Genomic DNA, 23,048 nt, shown 5'->3' on the forward strand with positions numbered 1-23,048 from the left:
TTTTACAGTTGCAAGGCTGTTCTTCTGTTTTGTTTTGATGTTTGACTTCTGTCTATTTTGGCTCATAATTAAGGAAAAAATGGAAAGACACAGGAGATTTGGTTCTGAGCTTCTTCAAGGAATGACATGCTTGTGGCACCAGGTGATTTGAACACAAATATTGCCTGTGACAGGAAAATGTGAAAGTAAATAAGAGAGAGGAGTCTAGAATGAAATATTGTCTTGTGCGGAGGATAAGCATAGGATCAATGATCCTCCATAAATATATACTTCTCTGCTGCACTGGATGAATTTTTATTTTTTGAAGCATAGGTAGACTTAAGTGTAACAAAATCTGTATATAGCAGGAAAACCCTGTTAATCTCCAATAGCACATCACATTTGTGTAGTTGACTTCAACAGTATCCGTGTCTTGCCAAAAGTGCCTCAGTGCTTTTGGAAATGCTTCTGTTGCAGCAACTGTGGAATCTTCCCTAAGCTGTGTGCTAGTCTGGCATCTCGTCAAGTGGTTTCTACTTTTCATTTAGTTTTATGAGTTAACCTTCTAATGGTTCTGTTTAATCTAGGGTTTTTAAATAGTTATTATTGTCTTGCTATTTAATAACCAGTGTCTCTCCTGCAGGCACCCTGTGGAACTTGTCCTCCTACGAGCCCCTGAAGATGGTCATCATCAACCACGGCCTGCAGACACTCACCAACGAGGTGATCATACCCCATTCAGGTTGGGAGAGCGAGCCCAATGAAGACTCGAAGCCTCGCGATGCTGAGTGGACAACTGTCTTCAAGAACACTTCTGGTTGCTTACGGTAAGGCGGAACTGTGGAGTATTAATCTGTTCGCTGTGTCCCGTGTTTAGGATTTTGTTAAAATCATTTTGATTTTGAAATAAAGTATCATGTGTCTTTCATTTTTGCAGAGAGATCCCCATTTCAGTGGCCACAATAGCAATGCAACGCACTGTCCTGCTGCAGGGCTGCCGATGCGGGTCTGTGCGGTGGGGTCGGTGTGAAGAGTAGGTCATTTATCCAGGTTAGGGGAGTGTACCTATATAGGGAGATATATAATACAATGGAGAGTCACCCAGGTAAGGTTATCTGCCAAGCGAAGTACAAAAAAAGGATTTTGCAATGCAAACTGTGCCATATGTAGTGACAGTCAGCTTTCTTGCATCGATTGTACTGCGATCAGTGGGCTGTGTCTACAAATTTTGAGTACCTTCTCTGCTTCCCTTGGTGGTGCTGTTTTTATTTATCTGAAAAGTGTTTTCAGTCAACTCTCTTACTGGTTTTAGGCCTTGTCCTATCAAAAGGCATTGTTTTGCAGATGCTGGGGAAGTAGTTTCATGGAGTAATGCTGAACATGAACCATGGATCCAGTTTTAGCCACAAACACTTTTGTGGACATGCTCCTATTTTAAGCTAAAGTGACTAAGGACCTATGGGGAATCATTTAAAAACATTAGCCACTGAGCATTTAAGAATGTGTTTCTAATATTCCTTGCAAAGGAGCCTTTTCTGGTTAGAAATTGTATTTGCATTTCTGAAAGCACCTTGGGAGCAGGACAGTAGGTGCTAGAAGCTGGAGTCAGGAGGAGTCCTAATGCAGTCTGAAAAATCGGAAGAACCGATGTTCTCTAAACAGTCTTTCACTTTTTACTTTCTTCAGGATAAAATACTGGAGATGCTCTGTTAGATTCTTCAGCTTCATGATGAAGTCAATTAGTTTGAAGAAAACTAATAAATATTTGGCATCATACCTTCTCTTGCTCTGAAGTGTATTTCTGTCAGATTGCTACTGATTAATGCATCTTCAGAAGTTGGTTCATTTCTGTTTCTTGGGCTTGTGGTCTCTAAATTGCAATAACTATTCCCCTGAGTAACTTCACGAATGAAGAAAGTAATGAAAAGCGTTCTGAAATGGCCCATTACTGAAATTATTTGCAGTCCCACTGGAAACTAAGGTCCTTTAAGTAGGCTCCAGACATCATAAGGTTTTACTTACTGGTGTCTCGTTTTCTAATGATGTTCTGCAAGAGGAAATTAGTCATGGTGGGGGATAAAAGGATTATCTGAATGAAAATGAGATTCTCCAGTAAGTGTAGACAATAAATTGATCATTATTAGACCAACCTAATCCACATCATACGTTTTTATTAGTATGTGCAGTGCCTTGATCCACTTCAGCTTCTACATTCCAGGATACCCTTGGGTTGTTTTTGTTTGCTGGTTGGGTTTTGGTTCGGTTTTTCTAATTTCAAAGTAAGGTACTGGTTTTACAGGACATGCAAAAACTTGTGTGTGCCACTTTGGACATTGTATTCTTAAGGCTAATAAAGAGGTGTGTGGAACGTAGTACTGGGATGTGTTAGAGAATTGAACTTTAGGTACTTAAGCGATCCTGATGCACTTCAAATGTGTCAGGACAGCGGCCAGTGAGTGGTGACTGTTTCTGGTTTTGAAAGGTGGAAATGTATTTCAGTCCTTTCATCTGTAGTCTCTGCTGTCGTAGTGTCATGGGACTATGTGCTTCCTTGTGGAAAATCTGAAGCTTTGGTCAGACGTGAGGCAAGGTGGTTTCATGTTTGGAAGCAGTTGCTTAAGGTAAATGGAGACATGATGGCAGAGGTTAGCTGGGACGGGCAGTCTGGAGGAGGTAATTTGTCCATGTCTCTTGCTGTGCCTTAGAGGAGCCTCTTGCACAGGGAGCAAGGAGAACAGTCTTGCTGTCTCCCGGCTCCTTGCAGCGAGATAAAGTGAGTCCAGGACAAGAGACAACGATGCAGGAGTAGGTGAGACGTGAGCTGTCTTCCAGTTGATCATGCTTCTTGTTACATACCTTTTGTAGAGCACTTCCAGCTCTACAGATAAAAACGGACATGTTAAACGTAGCTAGCATTACTACTGTTAGAAATAATTTTGCATTATTTGTTTAAGTCCTCTGCAGCTCATCCTTAAAAGCACCAGCAAGATAGTTAACACTAGCAGCGAATAAATTGTTGCAGCCATCTGTCTGACAGACGTCAGTCTTTAAAAGCCTTTTTGCCTGCTCTTCTCTTGTTGACACAGTAACTGGTCCTAGAAATTCAATTTTCCATGAGTGGAGCTTGTTGCAGAGTGCAAACTGTTTACCAGTTTGATACTTAATTGGCAGGTTAGTCCTCCTGATGGAGTGTGTGCCGCCTTGTGTTCCAAACAAACCTGGGAGAATCTTTGAGGTTCTGAGGTTTCAGACGTCTTTGCAGTTCAGATATCCAAGCAGAAGACAGGCATTATGCATGCAGGATGGCATTCCGTTCAGTAGAATTTTTTCAGTTAATGAAGTTTATTAACAGATGTGGGTGAGTGTTTCAAACTTGATGATTCACAATGTGAACTGCCAGTAGTTAATTATTTGTGGGGTTTTTTAACACTGCTTTCTGATCTTTCCTTTAAGCTTTGTTCTTAATCTAGGTCTTTCCTTTGATAATGTGGAGCCTTTGAAACACTTTTTCAAAATAATTGAAAACAAGTAGTTTTTTTAAAAAAACAACCAACACTTATTTGTCTTTACATCTTCTGAAAATCCGGATCCATCCAGTTTTCCTTTTCAGTCCTGTCTACAATACCTTTTTTTTTTCTTTTCCCCCTGTGTAATTCATAAGTCTCCATCCTCACCTGAGGAGTTCAGGTGCCGGTGCATGTCCAGGTCTCAGCAGGGCAGGGTGAGATGTATCCTGAGTATCCAGCTTGGACCGTTTGTGCCCAAGGGTGGATCAGCACGGCTGTGGCCGCACAGTGCTGCAGGGCGTGTGGGTTCAGAGGCTGCTTTAGCAGAGCGGGCAGTAGCTGCGGCCCGTGGCTTGGCAGACATTTGTAACTGCACCAGGGTTGGTTTACTTGGGAATCAACTTTGCAAGATAAGAGATACGATCCGTGCACTCTTTTGCATCTTACCAGAGCTGAGGTTGCCCACTGCTGTTGTATAGCCCTGATTCCTGCCCGCTTTCTAAAGTAATGAAAATCCATATGTGTTGCTTGATGTCTATGTGGCCAAGGGACTTGCGCTGGGGATGGATCTGTCTGAAAGCCCCGTACGTGACACTGAGAAACGTTGTGCCTGGTCATTTCTGAGCTGGAAATCAGAGTTTGTCAGCATCAAGAATGCCACTTAAACACTGCATCTTTTGCCATAAATCAAATAACTCTTGGATTATATATGATACTTAGTGATGTCCATCCACACTACCATAGCTAGGTGACAACATATACAGAGCCAGTAAGAATCAAAGGAAGAAAATGCAACTGCTTGCAGTTTGTATTGACACTGAAGACTAGTGTTTATTTGAAGGGCTCCTTCTAAAGTCAAGCCTTCTCCCGGGACTGTGGCCGTTGCAGGGATCTTTGGGATCCTGATGTGATCTGGAACATGGTGAGTGGTTTCTCTTGTGGCATCCCCTTGGCTTGCCAAAAACTCTTCAAACAAATGTTTTGGGAATCCTGTATTCCCCTTTGAAAAATAAACACTTGACAGCACAGCCAATTCGCAAACTATGGTGTGGTAATGAAATTTATTGCATGTTTTTTCTGTAATCTTTGCCCAGAAACAGTGAAGTTCTCAGGAACTAGTGCAGGTGGTGATAATTTTGTCTCTATTCTCGTCCTGAGATCAGGAAAAATATGTTTCCTCTTCCATTATTGTGTTCTGTTTATAGGGGCAGACCCAATATGATGAATGGATCTGCAATGTCCGTAGTAATTTTACTGCTTAAAATGGTCATGAGCCTTGTGATAAATGCTACCTTGGGTGTAATTTTATGTTATATTTTGCTGAACCTGTTGAGATAAGTCTGGAGAGGAACAGTAAAAAGCAAAACAAATATCGATTTATTGAAATTATGTAGATTTTGGGTTATGGAAAAGTAGGGCTGGAGAAGAAGTAAGGAAGACATTTTCTAGGAGAATCATTAAATATGTACAGATGTTCCTTTATTTCTTTGCAGTTCAAGTTTCATGTCTTGGCATTTTATTTTATTCTTTTAGGTATGTGGAGAATGTCTCTTCTAGTTACTGTCTTTTTTTTTTTCTTTAAACCCCAAAAGCCCTACTGGGATTTGCAATCCAGAAGCATTTGTTTTTAAATTGTACTCTCTCCAGTTTAAATAACGTGATGATTTGGTGCATCTTAACCAGACCCTTTCGTGGTCCTTCCCACAACTTCGACCAAGACATGAAGGTGCTCTAGGAGAAGAGCACAATCTGAATTACTTGCAGGACTGATGGAGCTGAGACGAGCTCATGTGCACCCAGGCAGTGCCAGAGACCTTCGCTGTGTCTCCAGGTTTCTCCCAAGGTCCTGCTGTGCTTTAGGAGGGAAATGCCGCATCTGTGGGTCAGGAAGCATTGCTGCAGTCACGTTCGCTTTTGTGTTTTCTTTGTAGATAGCCACCATGATGCCTAGTTCTCTGGAAGCAGCAAGAATTTTAATGGTTTAAAAATGCAGTTCATTCTGGGTTTAATTGCTGGTTTATGCCTAATTACTTCTAATTCTCCCTTGGATTTTTTCACTTCTAAGAGGACCGAGTAGAACTTAGTTCCTAAATTGCTAACTTTCTAGCTTGATTCCTCTGCTAAACTGACCTGCTGTCAACAAATGTTACATGAATCAATTTGCATAGCAAACAGATACGAAGTGCTCCTTTTTCTAGAGTACCATCTGTAGTTGCAGCATTCCTTGTCAATTCTCCAAGTACACAGAAATTTGCATTCACCGATAGCCTCAGGGTTCAGAGACCTGGCCGTGGGTGTATGAACACAAACTGCACCCCCTTGACTTCCCCTGAAAACATGCATTCTTCAGATCAAAATTGGATGTACCAGCTTGTCCAGCAGCAGCTCCTGAGAAGGGGCAAGCTGGTGGCTAGAGCTGGAACAAGAGATCTGAGAAGTATGGATTTAATTGCCGTTCTGCTACTGTTCTGACATAATTACAGGGAAGATTAATGGTATATACCTTGTTATGGTCTAATATTTAATAGCCCGTCTCCTTCTGGTTTTGGTGATTGGATTCGTGCTCTTAAGTGCTTGAGTGGATCTGGACTTCGGTCACTGATCTTCACTTTCCTGTCTTGAACGTGGGATTGGCACCTCTGTCCTTACCCTGCCTCTGCAGCTGGTAAACACCAGTAGTTCAAGGATTGTGAACTGGTTGGTCCTGGAGACAGCAGCTGGTAATAAACACCTCCTGTAGGTATAAATTAAGAGTTCGGTCCCATGGAATCAAAGCGTAAGAGTTATGGTAAGTGTGAGATGATGATTGAAGACATGAGGTAAGGACTTGGTAGATTCACAGCAGAAGACATACTCCACCAGCTGGGAAGTGATGTATGAGTATCTGCAGGCTCCTGGTACTGTTCTGTACTTCAGAGGAAAAAGGGCTGCGGGAGCTTGATAGTAAATCATTAATACTCAGGATGTGCCAAATAGAGTTTTTGTATGAAAATGTTTAAAGCCTTTTTCTGAGGAAGACAGAGAGCATTAAGGTACATGATTGTACATTTCCTGCAGATGTAACTTACAGTGCTTCAGTCATATGTAACACTGCTTGATGGTAATGGACTCATTCCTCGAGTCCTGATGTCTTTATGTGCTTGTGAACATATGTACACATGCAAACACCTACAGCACGTACTCTCTATAGCAGGAGTGTGTGCGTCTGTGAGGCACGTGGAGGTAAAAAAGGTTTGTCAAAGAGAATTAGTGGTCTTGTTTTGGCAGAAAAGTTCTCTCTTTCCACCCTGGAAACAACTGTGTGAGTGTCTCGGTGATACTGGTGTGTCCATTTCTTCTTCTCATCTCTGCATGCTGAATTTGAGGAAAGAAAGGAAGGTAGGCTGTCAAAGCCAGGTGCTTATGCCCTCCTTTCTTATTAATGATTAATGTATGGCTTTTCTCTGAAGAAAAGTGTTTGGGAATTAGAGCTTTTGAAGTGAGTTACCTTCAAGTTCTATCCATCTTTAAATCCTGCAGGCATGATAATAGTATGTGGTGACAGCCACGTAACATTTGTCCTACCTGCACTCTCATCTACTCGAGGCAGCCTCCATCTCCAGCTGACTGCAGAAAGAAGGCACTTAGTGCAGATCCGTGACCTGGCAGCGCTGTCTGCTGAGGAGCCGGGCGCAGGAGCTGCAGCCGGGGCGGCGCTGCTGTGAACCTCGCTCACTGAAGCATGGCAGGACGGAGGAGATATGTACATGCCAGGTTTCAGGTGCTGGCTTTTATTTTCTCTTTTTTATCAGCAGCAAATTAGTAACTAGCATTAGTACAGAGTCTGCTTTGTAGCATCTACGTTTCTCCCTCGCTCCAAAAAAAAATTTCTTTGTCAAAGTCCTGTGATTGACTTTTCCTCTTCATCAGTGTGTTCCCATATCGTAGTTCAAGTAGTCCTTTTGTCAGCTTTTGTAGGGCAGTTGTTTAACCACAGAGGCCTGGACAGGACTCGTTACAAAGCTCGCCAGTCCCTGTCCCACCCGGAGCAGATGAGGGCAGGTGCTGCCAGGTCTCCATCCACCCACCCGCCGTTCCTGGAGGCTGGTGCACTCGCGTTGTTTTCAGGCTGGGTTCAGCCTTTGGGAGATTGCTGCTCCAGAAACTGGAACTAACGATACTGTCAGTGTTTTGTTGTGTAACAGGTACTTTCGAACTGGACTTTCGGCAAAGGAATAGTTCTAGAAGGAGATAAGAACTGAACAGAAATTAGCCTGTGAATCTTCATTTTGGCGGCAGCAAGCAGCATGGAAAAGGGAGAAGCTTATCAGCCCAACCCAGACTGGAAAAAGACCAACTCAAATTAAAAACCCACACAATAGAGAGGAGTGAGCAAAGGCAGTTTCTTAATTAGCTTACTGATACTGTGCAGGATCACAGCATATGGCTGTCCTGGGGCTTATATGATGAGCAGAGCGTTTAATTCGTGCTAGAAAGGAGCTGTTAGGGTTCCTCCTGACAGTTCCTGATGTTTAGCTTGTAATATAAATAAATTATGCATAGATTTTAGCAGCAGAGACATAACCTAGTTACATGCAACCTTAATGCTTTACAATCGAATCCAAAGTATAAATTTAAAGTTGTGCACTTGCTTATTGCCTTCTGTCATTCCTTGGGAATGAATCTAGGTCCCTTCTCCCTTGGCTGTCAGTGAAGGCAATCTACAAAAACATCTGTCCCTTTGGGATGAAGAGCAAGATGGAAACAAAGCTCGCTGCTGTCACTGTAATGGACATAGTTTTCTTTGGAAGGCATGTGAGCCATAACCCTTTGTTAGAAAAATACTGCTTCATTTTTGTATTTTTGAGATTCTTTTCACATTGCGGCAAGCAGAGTCCCTTAGCCTTTCCTCTGAGCAGGGACTGGAGTAATTTGGAAGCGAAGTAGTTGCTGGGCATCAAGGAATTCTTGTGTAGTGCACTTCTGCATCATTTTGCATTGCAGGAGAGCAAGCCCTCCAAGTAGGTCATGCAGGAGGTAACCAGTCAGCATTTGACTGAGAAGGCATTACGTGATGTTTTGGATATAGAAAGCCACAAATCATGAAGGATGGACTTGACATCTGTACATTGTTAAACTGCACTGCAGGCTGTTGAGCCCCTGCTTATTGTAGGGAGCTCTTGTAGACAGTGCTGACATGAATATGAGACACGTGGCAGCGTGCTTGGCACATCTCTTGCTCTATGTCAGTGTTGCTGCAGCACAGACTAAGCTTGGGAAGTCCTTTTTCAGGGGTGGCTTTTGGTATGTCCTCTTCTGAGCATTTGACCAGCTAAATAGAACAAATAATTTTATTCAAATAGCTGGAAGGGTTTTACATGCGAGGCAACCTGGGCTGCTCTGCAGCTTTTCTCTTGGGTGTAGCTGGTAAGTGGATGCTTAAGTAGAGCAGAAATCTCCAGTGGGATGTCCTGCCGGGATCTGATTCGCAGTTGAACAACTCCTCCCCACCTAATGTCACCATCAGTAGAGCTCCCCTGTCATTCTGTTCACTTCATTGGACTTTGGCTTCTTCCTATTTTCTTCCCCATGTTCTCTGCTTGGTTTCTGATGCAGCCATCTGCTCCCGAACTCTGGTGTGGTGTGCAGGGCTGTTTGACCAGTGCTGCCTGGATCAGGCTATCTTTGTGTCACAGGCAGCTTCCTGCTTTTTCTCTCTTATTTTCAGAACAATGAACTTAATACCAATTAAACTTTCTGGTATTTCATGTGAACTGAAGTATGGAATTCATTCTGTTTCTGCATGAAGTGATGGAATGATTTTTAAATGCTGCATATTCCTCCTTTGGGACATTCAGTGCCTAGAAATATGCTCAGAAATAGAGTACATTTACTGCAACTATTATTTATCAGTCTCCATTGGCTGACATCTAAATAAAAAATTCTTTATAGTGAAGCAAAGTGTGGGTGTGGAAGGGTGTTTTTGTAGCAAGGGTTCTGACTGTCAGAGTAGTACTACTAATATATTTAAATTTGACTTGGGAGAACCTTGTAGTTTTTGTCAGCTGGAGTGTATAAGACTCAGTGTCTGGACAGCGAAGCCTCAGTGAGGTTGTCAGACCAGGTCTAGTGAGGACTATATAGGAGCCAATGTTACTTTTTAGCCTGGCAATACAATAATAGCTATTAGAAGGTTGTTTAAAATAGTAAAAATTGTTTACAATAGTAAAATCCGAGAGCCCGGCGTGTGCACCGAGAGGCTGTTGATAAGAGCTCGTCACTGTCTTGGCTTCAGCTCGTCCACGCTTCTTCCAGAGAAAGGTAGAAATGTTACCAGGAGGGTATCTGAAACATTTCCAGCTCAGCTTTCTCTCTATATGAAAAAGTTCCCCACCTTTTGTCTTCATCCGCAGCCGGGTCTCTAAACAAAGTGGTTTTTACACGGAAGCGGGATGATAAGTGTTCGGTAACACTCTCACCTCTGGCTTTCAGCTGCATCTGCAGCGCTGCGGGATAACAACTGATGGCCCTTTCCAGCCAGGTGGCAGATACAGCAATAGTCTTGGAAACACTAGTTTGAATGTTCAGAGAAAAAAACGTGTCTCTCTGATGCTTGTATTTTCAAGTTTTTCTTTATCATATGGGGAAAAAAAAAAAATAAACCACGCACAAGGTCTCCATGTCTCCACTCTATCTTTCAGGTTGTAACGTGAAGCACAGTGGGGACATTGCTACATGATTTGCATTGAAACAGTGCAAATTGAGTGCCATGCATTTAATTACTTTTAAATCTTTTCTCTTGAGGACAATCTTAGTGTGTGGCAGAGATAGGAGTAACAGCTCACCTGTCCTAAGATGATAAATACCAACTCTGTTCTGCAGCTGTAAATGTTACATTCAGACTTGCATATTATTAAGACGACTATTTGGTGATAATGATAACCTTATCTAAAGCATGAACAGATTTCTCAGCACATTCCCCACCATTTTCTGAAGTCTTGAATACCAACAGACTGGATTCCTAGTCTGATGTGTTTCTATGCTGCTAGGTATTTACTTTTATTTAACATTTACTTAGTGCTCCTCTGTTTTGTTTTCCCAGGGAGAGCATATATTTGAACATCCTTACAAATCCTCTTTCAGCAGTCCTGTCTACAGTCTGGACTCCAAGAATTTGAGGAAGAATCCAGGTCACTTTTTCCTGCTAAAGGCTGGGGATTTAAAATCTCTGGAATTTGATTTGAGCTTTTCTGTTTTACATAAGATCTGTCATACAGTTGCTTTCCTTCCTGTGTACTTTGAGTAACATGGACAGTAATTCCATGTCTTGCTCCTAGAATTGCTCTTTTGAGTGTGTTGTATAAATTTACAGTGAGCACACTGTGAAGTTTTCTGTTAGCTGTTGTAGTGTGATGTGAGAAACATACTATTGTTGGTTTTTTAAAGTACGTTTTTCACTACATGGACTCTTGGAAAAGTATTGAAAAGCAGGGAAAGCAGCAGAGGCCTCTCTGGGGGCAAAGAGACAAGGCAGGGAAGCGGACGTGAATGGCAGGTATCATTCCTCACTGTTTTATGTAAAAGTAGTTCAGTAGTTCTTCCTCCCCATTCCCACCCATTTGAACAGGTGGTCAACTTTATTTTCATTTATAAGAGGATTTTTCCCATCATCAGTGCCTCAAAAGCCCTTCAGAATTCCTGTTTCAAGTTGTTCAAGCTTAAAGTATCTTTGATTTCATCTATAGAGGTTCTTGATGATTAAACTGCCCTGGCAAGCAAGTCACTGAGAGATTGTGTTGAATTCCAAAATCTTTGGGCCATTCCAGGTGTTGCATGGCAGCCTGGCTCATCAGTGACAGAGCGAACAAGCACCTCGGTGAGGGGTTTGGCTTTTCTATTTGGTGTCTTCTATCAAACGCTCCATCCACTGAAGGATTCATTTTCTTCTGACATAAAGCAATGCTCGTCTAATGTGTAGAAAAGTTCAGTGAAAAGCAAAACACTGTCCAAATACGGTTCCCATGTGTTGCATATCTATTTCTTGCGTGAGTTTTGGGAAGTTCCTGCCCTGGTCAAGGCTTTGGGTTCCTTCTGTGGAGTGTCGCCCTGTGTATGATAGCCTCAAATCCTCTGTTAACATCTGCTGGAATCTCTCACCTATTTGTTGATATTTTTTATCACTCTTCAAAGATGGGTGTTTAGAAACTTTGCTTTAAAAAGTTCCTTTGGAACATGATTTAGTTACTTCTTTCATTCCATAAGGTGTAATAAATCTATAAGATGCATCAAGAACGATTTTAGTGCAGATGTGAAATTGGAAGAGTTTTTTTCCTGACTGGTCAGTGGAGTGTGAGACCAGGTTGCAGGTTCCATTCTTTGCAGTGACCAATGCCAGCACTAGCTCTCTAGTCCATGTCATCGCATTTGTCTCCGTGCTACATATCCCCCTAAAGACCCAAGATGTGAATTTGGCGGATGACTACCAGGTGATGTTTTACAAGGAGACAGATACTACAGAATTTTAACACCCCAAGGCAGAAATGCAACCTGGCGTTTGCCTGAGCTTTGGAAGGTTGCTCTGGATCATAGGAGCCAGCCCTGGGAGCTCTTCTCCTGGGGTTGCCACATGACAGCTCACTCCAAGGATACCGGCTTCATTTTAACTGTGCCTGCTTTTGCTTAGTGCTGAGGGATGTTTGGCGTGCTTGTGCATGTATCTGAAATGCAAATATTCCCATGGGAATTGGGAGGTTTTTGCTGTGTTTTGCAGTGTTGGAGCAGCAGAAAGAGCTGGTACTGATCTCCCTGGGCTTGGTCTTTCTTAGACCCTTGTTGCCCAGACTTCTGGAGAGCTCAGCTCACATTCTTGTCCACAGTAGGTCTGGGTTAGAGTTACAGACAGGGAAATGGGTTTTGGTTTTCCATGTTAAATAAATCCCATGGGCTGCAGGAACCTCCTCACCCAAGGAGGGAGGGCCAGCAGAATCCCGGGAGTGCTGGGTATTTATAGAGCAGATGTTTCTGCGTGAGGTGCTCATAAGGATACGTTTTCTGATGTGTTAGTTGCAACATTAAAGCTGCAAAGTTTGATGTCTGGATAACTTATTCATAGCATTAATTAGCTATTAATTTCATCCTGCAGAGTTTTCATGCCTACTTATGTGTGATAAATGTGGGATTTTTTTCTTGAGGCATTAATTTTCAGTAATTTTTTCCGTAGTTGATACAGTGATACCAGCAAACCATGCTCTTACTGATGCACTTTTGTAGTAACTTTTTAAATTGTAACCTTATCCGTGCCTGCCTTAACATTAATCCTAATACAGGTCAAGAAATAAGAAAGCAGAATACAAAATACTGTGGTGCTGTTGATAACCAAAGCAGTAAAACAAATGCTCTACAAGTGTGGTGGCACAAATGGACCATAGAAAAATCTCTTACAAATGGGCCATTGTGGGCCAGGTGTGAAGCTTTTTCTTGATTTACTTATTTTTTGAAGTCTGCAAGTGTTCCTTATGTATGTTGGCTCTATATTTCTTAGACTCAATGAGGGAATAAGAAACGTGATACACAGCTCCAGATACCACCATTTTTAGTGCATTTCTGTCACCCTCAAGCTTAAGAAGTAACGTTCCACTTTAATAGATGTGCTTGGAGGTGGAGCTGCTATCATTTATTGTTATAACTCCTGAAAGGTTTCACAGAGAATTTGAATTCTAGTTTCAGTTTCGTAAAGGCTTGACATTAAAATTCACAGTTGGGCTTTTGATACAAAAGGATTAGTACAACTGAAGACTGAAAAAGCAGTGTGTAGAATTCTCTCTTCCATATATCCTGTAGACTCGTATTTTAATATCCACTTTACCTGCCTTGTATCAGCGATTGCTGGAGGTGAGGCTGTGTGTTAGGATTTGGGGAAAGGACTCATTTATCTGTGCATTCAATTTGTATTCTTAATTGAAAGTTAATGTGCTGTTACAGCAACCAGCTCACAATTAAGTGTCTTCAAATTTTGAGAGGTCTCTAAGAAAATGTGGTTTTTTTCCTAGCCATCCAATTAACATACCAGCCTGCCTGGATGATGAGGGGACAGGAGGGGGAACCATGATTAATTTGTTAATTACTTGGAGATTGGCAGTCCCTCTAGTTAGTTAAAAAGAAAAATTGGCTGCACGATCCTGGTAGCAGAAGGTAATGATCGCGTCCTGAGCTTTTGAGAGCCAGCCGTGCACGGGCTTGTGGAATTCAAAGACCCTGAAAGCTGGAATGTTGACTGTGTTGTCAAAACTAGTGCATTTCCCCTCTGAGAAAACTTTCATATCAGTTTTGCCAGCGAACACTAGTAAGAATCATTTTGTCACTTGATTCCCCCTGTTTTGAGAAACTTAAAGCCATATAAACATAGACTGTCCTCTTTTACTTTCTTAAATGTGACTGACTCAGGCGATGTGCTGAAGCTACTGTGCGGGGTGGGCTTTAAATGTCAAAACATGGGATTTTAACTGGGTGGCAGTAACTTCCAGTCACAAAGCTGGAGATGCAGAACAGGTTTGGAGAAGCTTTGAGCAGTGAAGGAGACAGCAGTTGTACGTGGTCACTGCCAGCCTGACTGCTTTGGAGCAGATGGTGGCCAGAGAAAGTGAAGAACAATTTTATTTACAGATTGATTAAATAAAACACAGCTTATTGTATGCCTGGTTTTAACCATTTTCTTTTTTCGGTTTCTGTGGTCATTAATACTGCTGAGTAGTCTTGTGATTTTTTGTATCTTTTTCTTAAGGTAGTGAATATATTTTTCAGATTAAAAGTTCTGGTTTTGAAATTAATTTTTTGGTTTGTGTACTGTTTGCCCTGAAAACTTCTGCTCAGTTTAAGGCATGTGACTGGACTTGGCAGCAATTTGGAAAAATATGTCTGTAGACACCTCCGCGACTGTTTTTCCCTTTTTGTTCAGATTCAGGGAGTTGCAGATGCGCATTGCCCGTATTTTGCTGAGATTTAATAGGTTTGTCAGACTATTTCGCCTCCCAATTGTTCATCCAACATGTAATGAGTTCTTAATAATTTTAGTATAGGTGGACACACCTTCAACTTTATGGTGAAGGTCAGAGGGCTAAATTTTCTTTCTAATCTCTCCTGTTAGGAACGTGAGTTCAGATGGAGCAGAAGCACGCCGGAGGCTACGCGAGTGCGATGGCTTGGTGGATGCTCTGCTGCACGCTCTCCAGTCTGCAGTTGGCAAGAAGGATACAGACAATAAGGTGAACTTGAGTATTAAGAATTAATGGATGTTTCCATTAATTTAAGCTGAAGTGTTGCGCTGGGATCTGACTCCTATTTGCTGGTCTCAGAAGGGGATTATGCTTGCCTCAGAAAATATGATAATTATCTTTCATCTCTGTTATGATATCCATGGTGGTACTGCTGGGGTATCAGCATGATGCTGCTAAATTACCTTGTGTGGCTGATGAGGTGAGCAAAGGCAAGTGGTTGTAACAGGTGGGGAGAGTAGTCCTTTATTATCGTCAGTGATGTTATTGCCATTGCCTTGCATCACTTAATTGACATTTGTAAGTGCGGTCTCCAAATCAGAATTGAGTCCTATTGTATTGTGCTTTGTACAATACCAGCAAAGGAGTCAGTTCCCATTTTAAAGACTTTTTCAGCACCATTTCTAAAGACTGTACTGCTTAGATATTAAGAGATGTCTTCAGACCTGCAGCACTTTTCATTGCGGCTGTTACTATATTTTAGGTGCAGATTTTGATTAATCTGGTTTTATCATCTTCTCATCATGTGCTGCTTAAATGTTTACTTATATGCATAAGGAATATCATAAGTTTAGCCTGTTTAAAAGAGAAGGAGCATACTATTGCCTTGTAACACCGACGAGACTTGTAAAGCATCATTATTTTATTCTTTTTGAGTCTCATTGTGTGATGGACTGTACAAGGGAATTCTAAAGCCCTGTCACTTGATCAGATAATTTTGGAAGTGGATTTTGTAACCACCTGGTGGTTTCCACTGCAACCTGCAGAGCATTGCTCTTGTCAGAACCTGATGTGCTGTGGATTAGATATTACCACAGGACAACGTGTGTTCTCACTGAAATCCTCACAAGACCTAGGTTTTGACCCAGAGAAAATTTAATAAAATGGGCCCCTTGGGGATTGTAAAGGTTGGAAGAGTGAGGGCTTTGTATTAAAATAAGATCCTTATATGATCATTTTCCACTGTGTGTTTGATCTTTTGATGAATTGTATTCCTTATGTAAGATCAAGCTGGTATTTTTGATTAGAGTTTTCATTTTGAATGGGTACTATTTATGAAGCGCTTCACTTTTGGAGGAATAAAATTGGTTTTAGAACAAGAATAAACCTTAATTTAGGGGGTCTTGACTAAATCTTCTTTGAAAGCGTCATTCTTTTCCTGGGGCAAATGGGCTTTTTTAAAATTCCCCCAACCCCTTCGCTGTATAATATAACAGTTTGCAAATAAGAAGGTGAAGTACTTAGTATAACATACATTTCTCTGTAACAGTCTGTGGAGAACTGCGTGTGCATCATGCGGAACCTTTCCTACCATGTCCACAAAGAGGTCCCCGGAGCTGATAAGTACCAAGAGCTAGACGCCAGTCAGACAACAAGCACGGGAGGCTCTCAGAAGAAGAAGAAAGATGATGCTGGTTGTTTTGGTGGGAAAAAAGCTAAAGGTACGTGTTGCAGAGAGCTCAGAACTGGAAGTGGATTTGGGAGTAAATTTTGCTGTGTAGGCCTGTTCTTGCAAGCACATGCATCATGTGGGTTTAGTGCAGCGCAACTTGCGGAGCTTCATGTTCGTGGTATCGTGGCATGTGTTTGTCTCCCTTGTTCCGTTGCTACTAGATATTTGGGGATTTTTTTTCCACGGTTGCTCTAGTTTTGTTTGGCTTTAAATGGGAGCGGTGCATGCTGACAGGTGACTCCGTGCTGTTGGACAAAGGTGGATGTGTCTGCCTCTCCTCTGCTTTGCTGTGTTCTTGCATCTGCCCCATCTCCGCCGAGCCCACGCGTGGCTGCGCAGCACGTGCCCCGGCCCCGCATGGCTTCACCCCCCGCACGTCCCGGCTGCACGGCTGCCGTGCCTCCCGTCTCTCACGTCTGAAAACAAACTGGAAACCTACCCTCCCACTCACAATCAAAACACACAACCTCCCAGTTCTGTCACTCTTGCAGTAATTTAAATTGCAAACATGATTTTGTAGCTGTTAATTGTCAGTCACTTTTAGACCTGTTCTCTCCTCTGGGGCACGAATGTTGCAAATGAGTTTCGTTACAAGAGAGGATTAATAGTCTCAGTAACCCCCCTTCTATCTTTCCTTTAGAAAGAGACTCAAATTATATCCGCTTTCTTTGTTGTTTTAGAGAAATGACTATTCTAGACTGAATTCAGAGATAATTAACTCAATTTTCTGTCTAGGCTCCATTATCCTCATTCATATGTGCTCACATCCTGGCTTACTATTTATAGCCAGGTCTGAGGAAGGTTTTAGTCCAGAAGAGCCGGTATGGAATTGTTTGGATTTGATGGACTGTGTACTGCATGTTACTCTTCCTTTGATCTGATCTGTACATGTTATTAAAATGTTATGTTTCCATATGCGTCAAGGAAGTCATCACAGAGTGACTTCGCTTTTGCAGACTAGTCTGTCATCAGCTAGATGTAAACTGTGCTAAAAAAAAAAAAATAAATTAAAAAAAAAATCGATGGGAATCTTTCAATGACTAGGGGAAAAACTGAAGAAAGAATTTTACTTGCCTGGCCAGCCTGTTCTCACAGCGAATGACTGATGCTTCAGTGCGATATCCTTTGGAAACCTTGAACGTGTGCTGACTCGAGCCTGTTCCTGCCACTCGTGGTCCCTGTTGTTTTGCTGCTTGAGAGCGACACAGTCAGTGAAAACATTTTTAGACATAAAAGCTCTGAGTGTGCGCTGCGGGAGGAGGGGAGCTGCTGATTGAGAACTGTCATCGTCCTCCTGATGACAGAGTGCAAAGAGAGCGCTCTCGGGTGGCTGTCCTTTGCCAAGCGTCTGCCTTGCCTCTGGGGCCGACCTGGAGATACCTTCTGTGTCTGTACGCCCTGACAGCTCCTGTTTATCAGCCGAAGCATCTGATCATGTCTTTTTGGACAAATTGGTCTCAAAATCATCTGACACTGAGGATGAACCCGCGGATTTCCGCGAGCAATGCAGGCACGCAGCGACAGCTTGGGCTTGGCTCTGTCTTCAGCAGGAAATGACAATTTCTGAAGTACATTTTAACTTTTTTTTTTTCCTCCTTTCTGCTGTGCTCTTCGTAAAAAGTGTACTGCTCTCTAGAGGGAAATAAGCTGGTAATAATTCTGAGCTCGCAGCAGGTACTATCTAGATCAGAAGGATAGAGGGGAACAGTCAACTGTTGTGTTTAAAAAATAAAAATTAAATCCATTAATAAGTGTGCTTTTAAAATCATAGAGAAGCTTCCTTTTCTCACTATTACATTTATCTGAATACCTGGTCTGAACCTGCCTTAATTTTTTCAGTCTAGGACTTTAAAATAGATCAATTCTCTCCCCCTCTTGTTCACTTAACCTTGCAGTGTTTCCATGTTTATTTTGTTTTATTTCATGGTCATTGATCATAGCATTTCAAACACCTCTGAAAAGGGCTACTCAACCGTCTGTCCCCTCAATTCTGTGAGCACCTTTTCATTTCATGAAAAGAGGAAGGAAAAAAAAAAGCTGTGCAGATTGTTTTTTTTTTCAGCGGGAACAAAAGGGAGAAAGTGGAATAACTTGTTTTGATTTGCTTTTTTAACTGATGAAAGTTCTGTAGTATTCTTGTAATACTCAGGTTTTGAACCTGTTCTGTGACATTCTGCCTCTTTTTGACTGTTCCTTTGTATTTTCTTCCTTCCTGTAAATTTTTGTTTTTCTTCTGCTGCTTTTCTGGTAATTAGAGGAGTGGTTCAATCAAGGTGAGTCTTTGCAATACTTTCTTTTCATCATCGCCATAATATGCTTTGTTCAACTTTTACATGCGAAGCCGAGAGCTGAGATCGAGGTCCCGTTCATTCACCACCTCCTCTGCTCTCCCAGTGCATCCTCCTGTTCATTTCAGCAGGCAGGGAAATCCTCTACTGGAGCCAGCGTTTTCAGTTTGATCATCCCATACCGCAAATAGAAAAGGCAAGGTTTTATTCATTCCTGGTGTAAGTGCAGTAGGGGAATGGATTTGTAACTGGCCTGATAACCCCACGAGAGAGGGAACACCTGAGTGTGCAGGTGGCCTCCCCAGCCCCGTGGTATCCACGTACAGCTTTGCTGGCTGGGCAGCAGCAGCCGTGAAGGCTCAGCAGCCTGGATGTTTATTCTCAGGGATCCTTGGTGCCTTGTCTGCTTGGGCATGCACGCCTGGGCTGCTGCATCTTCATTACTGGTACTTGACTGGCTAGGTGAAGCTAGCCCCAGTAAGCACCTCCAGGGATATGCCCTTTAGTTTCTCATCCTGGCACAATAGGTAAAATTACAATTGGAATGCGCAAGGCTGAGGCTAAAGTTTGCCTCCCTTGCTTCTCGGCCGGGAAGTCGTTTTGCTGTGAGCGCCCTGCAGACTTCCACCGTGTTACTGAGGCTGACTTGGGGATAAGGGCAGGGTCGTTTTCCGTTTGTGACACTTGCTTCAGATCAGTGGGTTCCGCAGGGTTGAGCCACAGGAGAAATGTTGGGAGGGGTGTGTGTGAAATCTAGTTGCTTTACCCAACAAATGATGCTCGCTAGTGTTCTGTGAGACACTGATTTCGGAGTATGACTATGAGCCTGTGGAGGACGTACACGTTGGAAGGACAGAGCTCAGCCCTTGCTCTGCTGCTCCGCCGCAGTCTGGGTCAGTGGGTGTATTAACAAGCACAGTGTTGACTGTTGGGGAGAACGGGGTGAGGTCGTTAGGAAGAATCTCTTTCCCCCAAACTTTTTTTTTTTTTTTAACCAGAAAGAAAGTGTTTGGGAGGTTAATCCTTGAGCAAAAATGGTCTAGCTGAAGAGTCATTTTGATTATCCGTTAAAGCAAAATGACATTTGAGGAAGATCAGCAACAACATTAGTGGTTAATAACGCTGGGTCGCACTTCAAAATCCATACTGAGTTTCTGACAGGCTGAAAATGCCAAAGGTCATGTTTTGGTTATTCCTCACATAATGAAAAGTAGCACAGGGGGGAGAGAGAGAGAATTTTAATCCCGTGGTTTCAGAGACTGTAAACTGCATCTTGCACACGCAAGTCTCGGGCATTTTCCCAAACCGAAGTCTTGGGCCAATTCCTACAGCCAGGTCTCATAAAACAGGCCTGTCAGCAGGCGTGTTCAGAGCTGTCTGTCTCTTGGCAAGGTTTAGAGCCATGCTTCTGATCCAGCAGCATCATCTTTTCTCTGGCATACCTCAGGCCGGAAAACTTGGGGAGCAGAGAGATGCATAGAAGCGCAGAAATTTAAATGTGCAAACACAGGGTCTAAAACCTCTTTTCTCGTGCCAGTGCGGTCATTGCAGCATCCCCGTGCGCTGGCATTACTGACAGGCTTGAGTGGCAGAGGGGGCGTCCAGAGCTACGGAGGCTGGTGGTGGAGCTGGTTTTCTCATGACACCGGTCAGGCCAGGGGATGGCTGAGGGATTGGTAACTGGTAGGCTCTTGGCCTTGCAAAATTTGCTCACCTGTTTAGAAACTCCAAAGCAATATTTGTGGGTCCTGTGAAAAATCAAATTGGGGAAAAATACCGGCTGGGCCACAGTTTGAAACCTTTGCCTTCTAGATGGATTTCTTTTGGAGTCGTCTTAGAGCTTGGTCACCTCTCCTCTGTAGGAAAGCCCTGGAAAATGGAGCTGCTTCAGGTGTTTCTGAACCTGGCCCTTGCTCAATTTGATTAAACAAGTAATTTGTAGAGTTGAAATCCCCTTGGTCAGAGCTCTGTGTTCGGAATTGCTTCCATTCCTAAACAGCTGGCAGCTTCTGGTTCAAACAGACGTGGGTTAGTTTCTCAGAGGGCTGAGAAACAAACTAGCAAAGGGGCTTCACAGAAGATGGACAGTATTTGCAGTCTGGCCCAGAAACTGAGAGGCAGGGACTGAAGATCACAGAGCGCAGGTGGAATGAGCTGTCGTAATGAAAGATGGGTTAGTAAATAGGCAGCTGCTCCTGCATTGCTGGCTCAAAAGATGTAGCAGCCAACACTGCACTCCTGGGCAGTCTCTTCCTTAAAGTTATGCACAAATTAACACTGCTGACTAAAAGTGCACTGGAAAGAAAGGAACTTTTACTTGGCCATCTCAGTTATGCGGGGATAGTAGAAGTACTGAGCCCCAGCCTTTAAATTACAGAGAGAACGTCTGAAATGAGTAGTTGTGTTGAATGAGGTCTGGCTCTCCAAGTAAATGTTCTGAGGTTCAAACTAGCTAATGCCAGAGACATGAAATTCAGGGTCATGTGAAAAAACAGTTTGTCCTACTTGTAGATGAGATGGAGTCACATTTATTGGCCTGCCTTAAGTCTGTAATCTTTCCTAAACACTGACTTCCTTCCTTCAGTGCTTTTTCCTTCCCTCTGCCCTGCTTTTTGCTGTCAGTGCTCTAAGGGTCAACAGGGGTTTGCAGCCAGTAACTGGGTTCAGCCGCCTTTATGAAATGCAGTGTCCTTTCATTTTTTCTTTCTGGTATTTGGTTCCCCAAGCAATGTGTTTCTGGTTCTTTCATGGAGCAAAAACTTGATGGAGGGCTGCAAAGGGCAGCTAATTCCTGTCCCTTCCTTTGGAAAAGACGCCTGTCAAAGGAGTGGCATGGTACCTGGCTGCATGACCTTTTGGGAGCTTAAATGGGCTTTTTCATGCTCTGTGTAATTAAGCAAATTACTTCAGGCGAACAGAACTTCTAGATGCATGCTTTGTTTTCCACGGTAGTTAAAGTTGGCTGATATTCTGTATTGGCATTTCAAAACAAAAGTATGTGATATTTCCAAAGAAAGGGAGAGGATGGAATACTATCTTGAGGATTTGGTTTTCTCTTGATGTTATTTTTAAATATTCATATTGGTATTTAAAAGCTCTATTTCTTCCCTGTATAGTACTGCATATGTTTATCCTTTTATCAAGAGGAAAGGTAGAGCGGCCTGTTGAATTCACTGTGTGCCATCTCTCTGCCATAACAGATTGGCCTTTCCTGTTTTGTGACCTATTCCCTGTCAAGAGGCAGCTGAATCTCCACATTACACTTTCAAGGACGATTTTCCTGTTTGCTTTAAGGCATCCTGACTGGCGGAGCTTTCAGCCCTTCCTGTAAACCTCCATTAACAGCCTGGTAGAGCCCCTGCTCAGAAGCCACCTCTGGCAGATTAAATTGTGTTATTCAGAATTCATCCTGCCGCCCCAGCTCTTGAGGGAGAGGGACTAAAGAATTTTATTTCCGCCCCCCCCCACCCCCCAAAATAATTTGGGAGAGCTAAATTTGTACACTGCTGTCCTCAGAAGCCACGTAGATTCCTTCTCTTCAAAATAATCTCTCTGCTGTCAGTACTTGTACTGCTTGTCCCACAGCATCCCTGCCTTACCCAGGGCAGTGTGTCTCCTTGTGGGGAGAGGAAGGGATGAAAAATAACCCTTCCCTCTCCAGCTGTTTATATAACCTTGAATTCTCAATCTAACTAAAACTAAAATCCAGGGTTTTTTCTGCTTTCTATGGAGGATTGTATAAATTAAATCGGATTTAATGGTTTGAAAGTGTCTCTTAGCAAAAGTATGGAGTTATTTCCATTAGTTTCTAATAAATAGTCAAAATGGCACTTTATTGATTGAAGGGCAATTCAAGGTTAAGTTGTTGGCTGATCTCTGTATAATATATTAAATCTGAGCCTTCCTGCCTGATAGTTGCAATGAGAATAGAGGCTGCAAATCAAAAGCCTGCTGTTTTTTTGCTCTGCTGCTCAGTTTCTGCTTCAGCTAAGCTTCAGGTCAAAATACCTCTGTAAAAATAACAAGTAAATACTGGGCTTCTGAGGGAGGGGCATAGCTTTGCCAAGAAGGGAAATGACACAATTTTCCAAGATTTTAAGCACTCTTAAAACCCACTGAAATGCTAGTGCTAAGCATGTTGGCGGATCAACCTGAAAGTAGCACGGATTTTTGTCCCTAAGTTGCTCATGCTAAAGCCACAGCTATGCAGCTGGATTGCAAGTTAGATTTGTGCAAATATGGATAATAGTCTGTGATTTATATTCTGAGTCTATATCTTCTCTCATCTTGAAGATGCACGTGACAGTAACTTACCTGTCAGGGTGCTGACAGTCTTTTCCATCTGTTGTTTTATTTTTTTGCACAGGAAAGAAGAATGGAGATTTGGACAGGAATTTTGATACACTTGATTTGCCTAAGCGATCAGAAGCAGCAAAAGGTAATGCTAATGTCTGTGCTTTTGGAAATAACAAGTAGCCTGGGAGCTGGAGGCTTTTAAAGGGCCTTGAGATGTGAGCATATTGGGCTGATCTCTGTCCTTTGTATTCAGTTAATTGAAATAATAGATGTGTCA

General features: G+C 42.6%; 1 protein-coding gene across 8 annotated transcripts in view; it reads left to right on the plus strand.

Annotated features, from left to right (window-relative positions):
* ARVCF (ARVCF delta catenin family member) overlaps positions 1-23,048 on the plus strand; it is a 252,174-nt gene that overhangs the window by 185,619 nt on the left and 43,507 nt on the right. For all 8 annotated transcript variants that reach the window (XR_010607100.1, XM_065646688.1, XM_065646690.1 and 5 more), the window contains 4 exons: positions 623-806; positions 14,608-14,725; positions 16,005-16,176; positions 22,842-22,913. Coding sequence is in view for 7 of the 8 variants with exons in the window: in XM_065646688.1 (XP_065502760.1) it covers positions 623-806; positions 14,608-14,725; positions 16,005-16,176; positions 22,842-22,913 (546 nt within the window). In the remaining variant the exon portion in view is untranslated. The remainder of the gene's footprint in view (positions 1-622; positions 807-14,607; positions 14,726-16,004; positions 16,177-22,841; positions 22,914-23,048) is intronic.

Source organism: Caloenas nicobarica, chromosome 16 (genome assembly GCF_036013445.1).
Source record: "Caloenas nicobarica isolate bCalNic1 chromosome 16, bCalNic1.hap1, whole genome shotgun sequence".
Taxonomy (NCBI): Eukaryota; Metazoa; Chordata; class Aves; order Columbiformes; family Columbidae; genus Caloenas; species Caloenas nicobarica.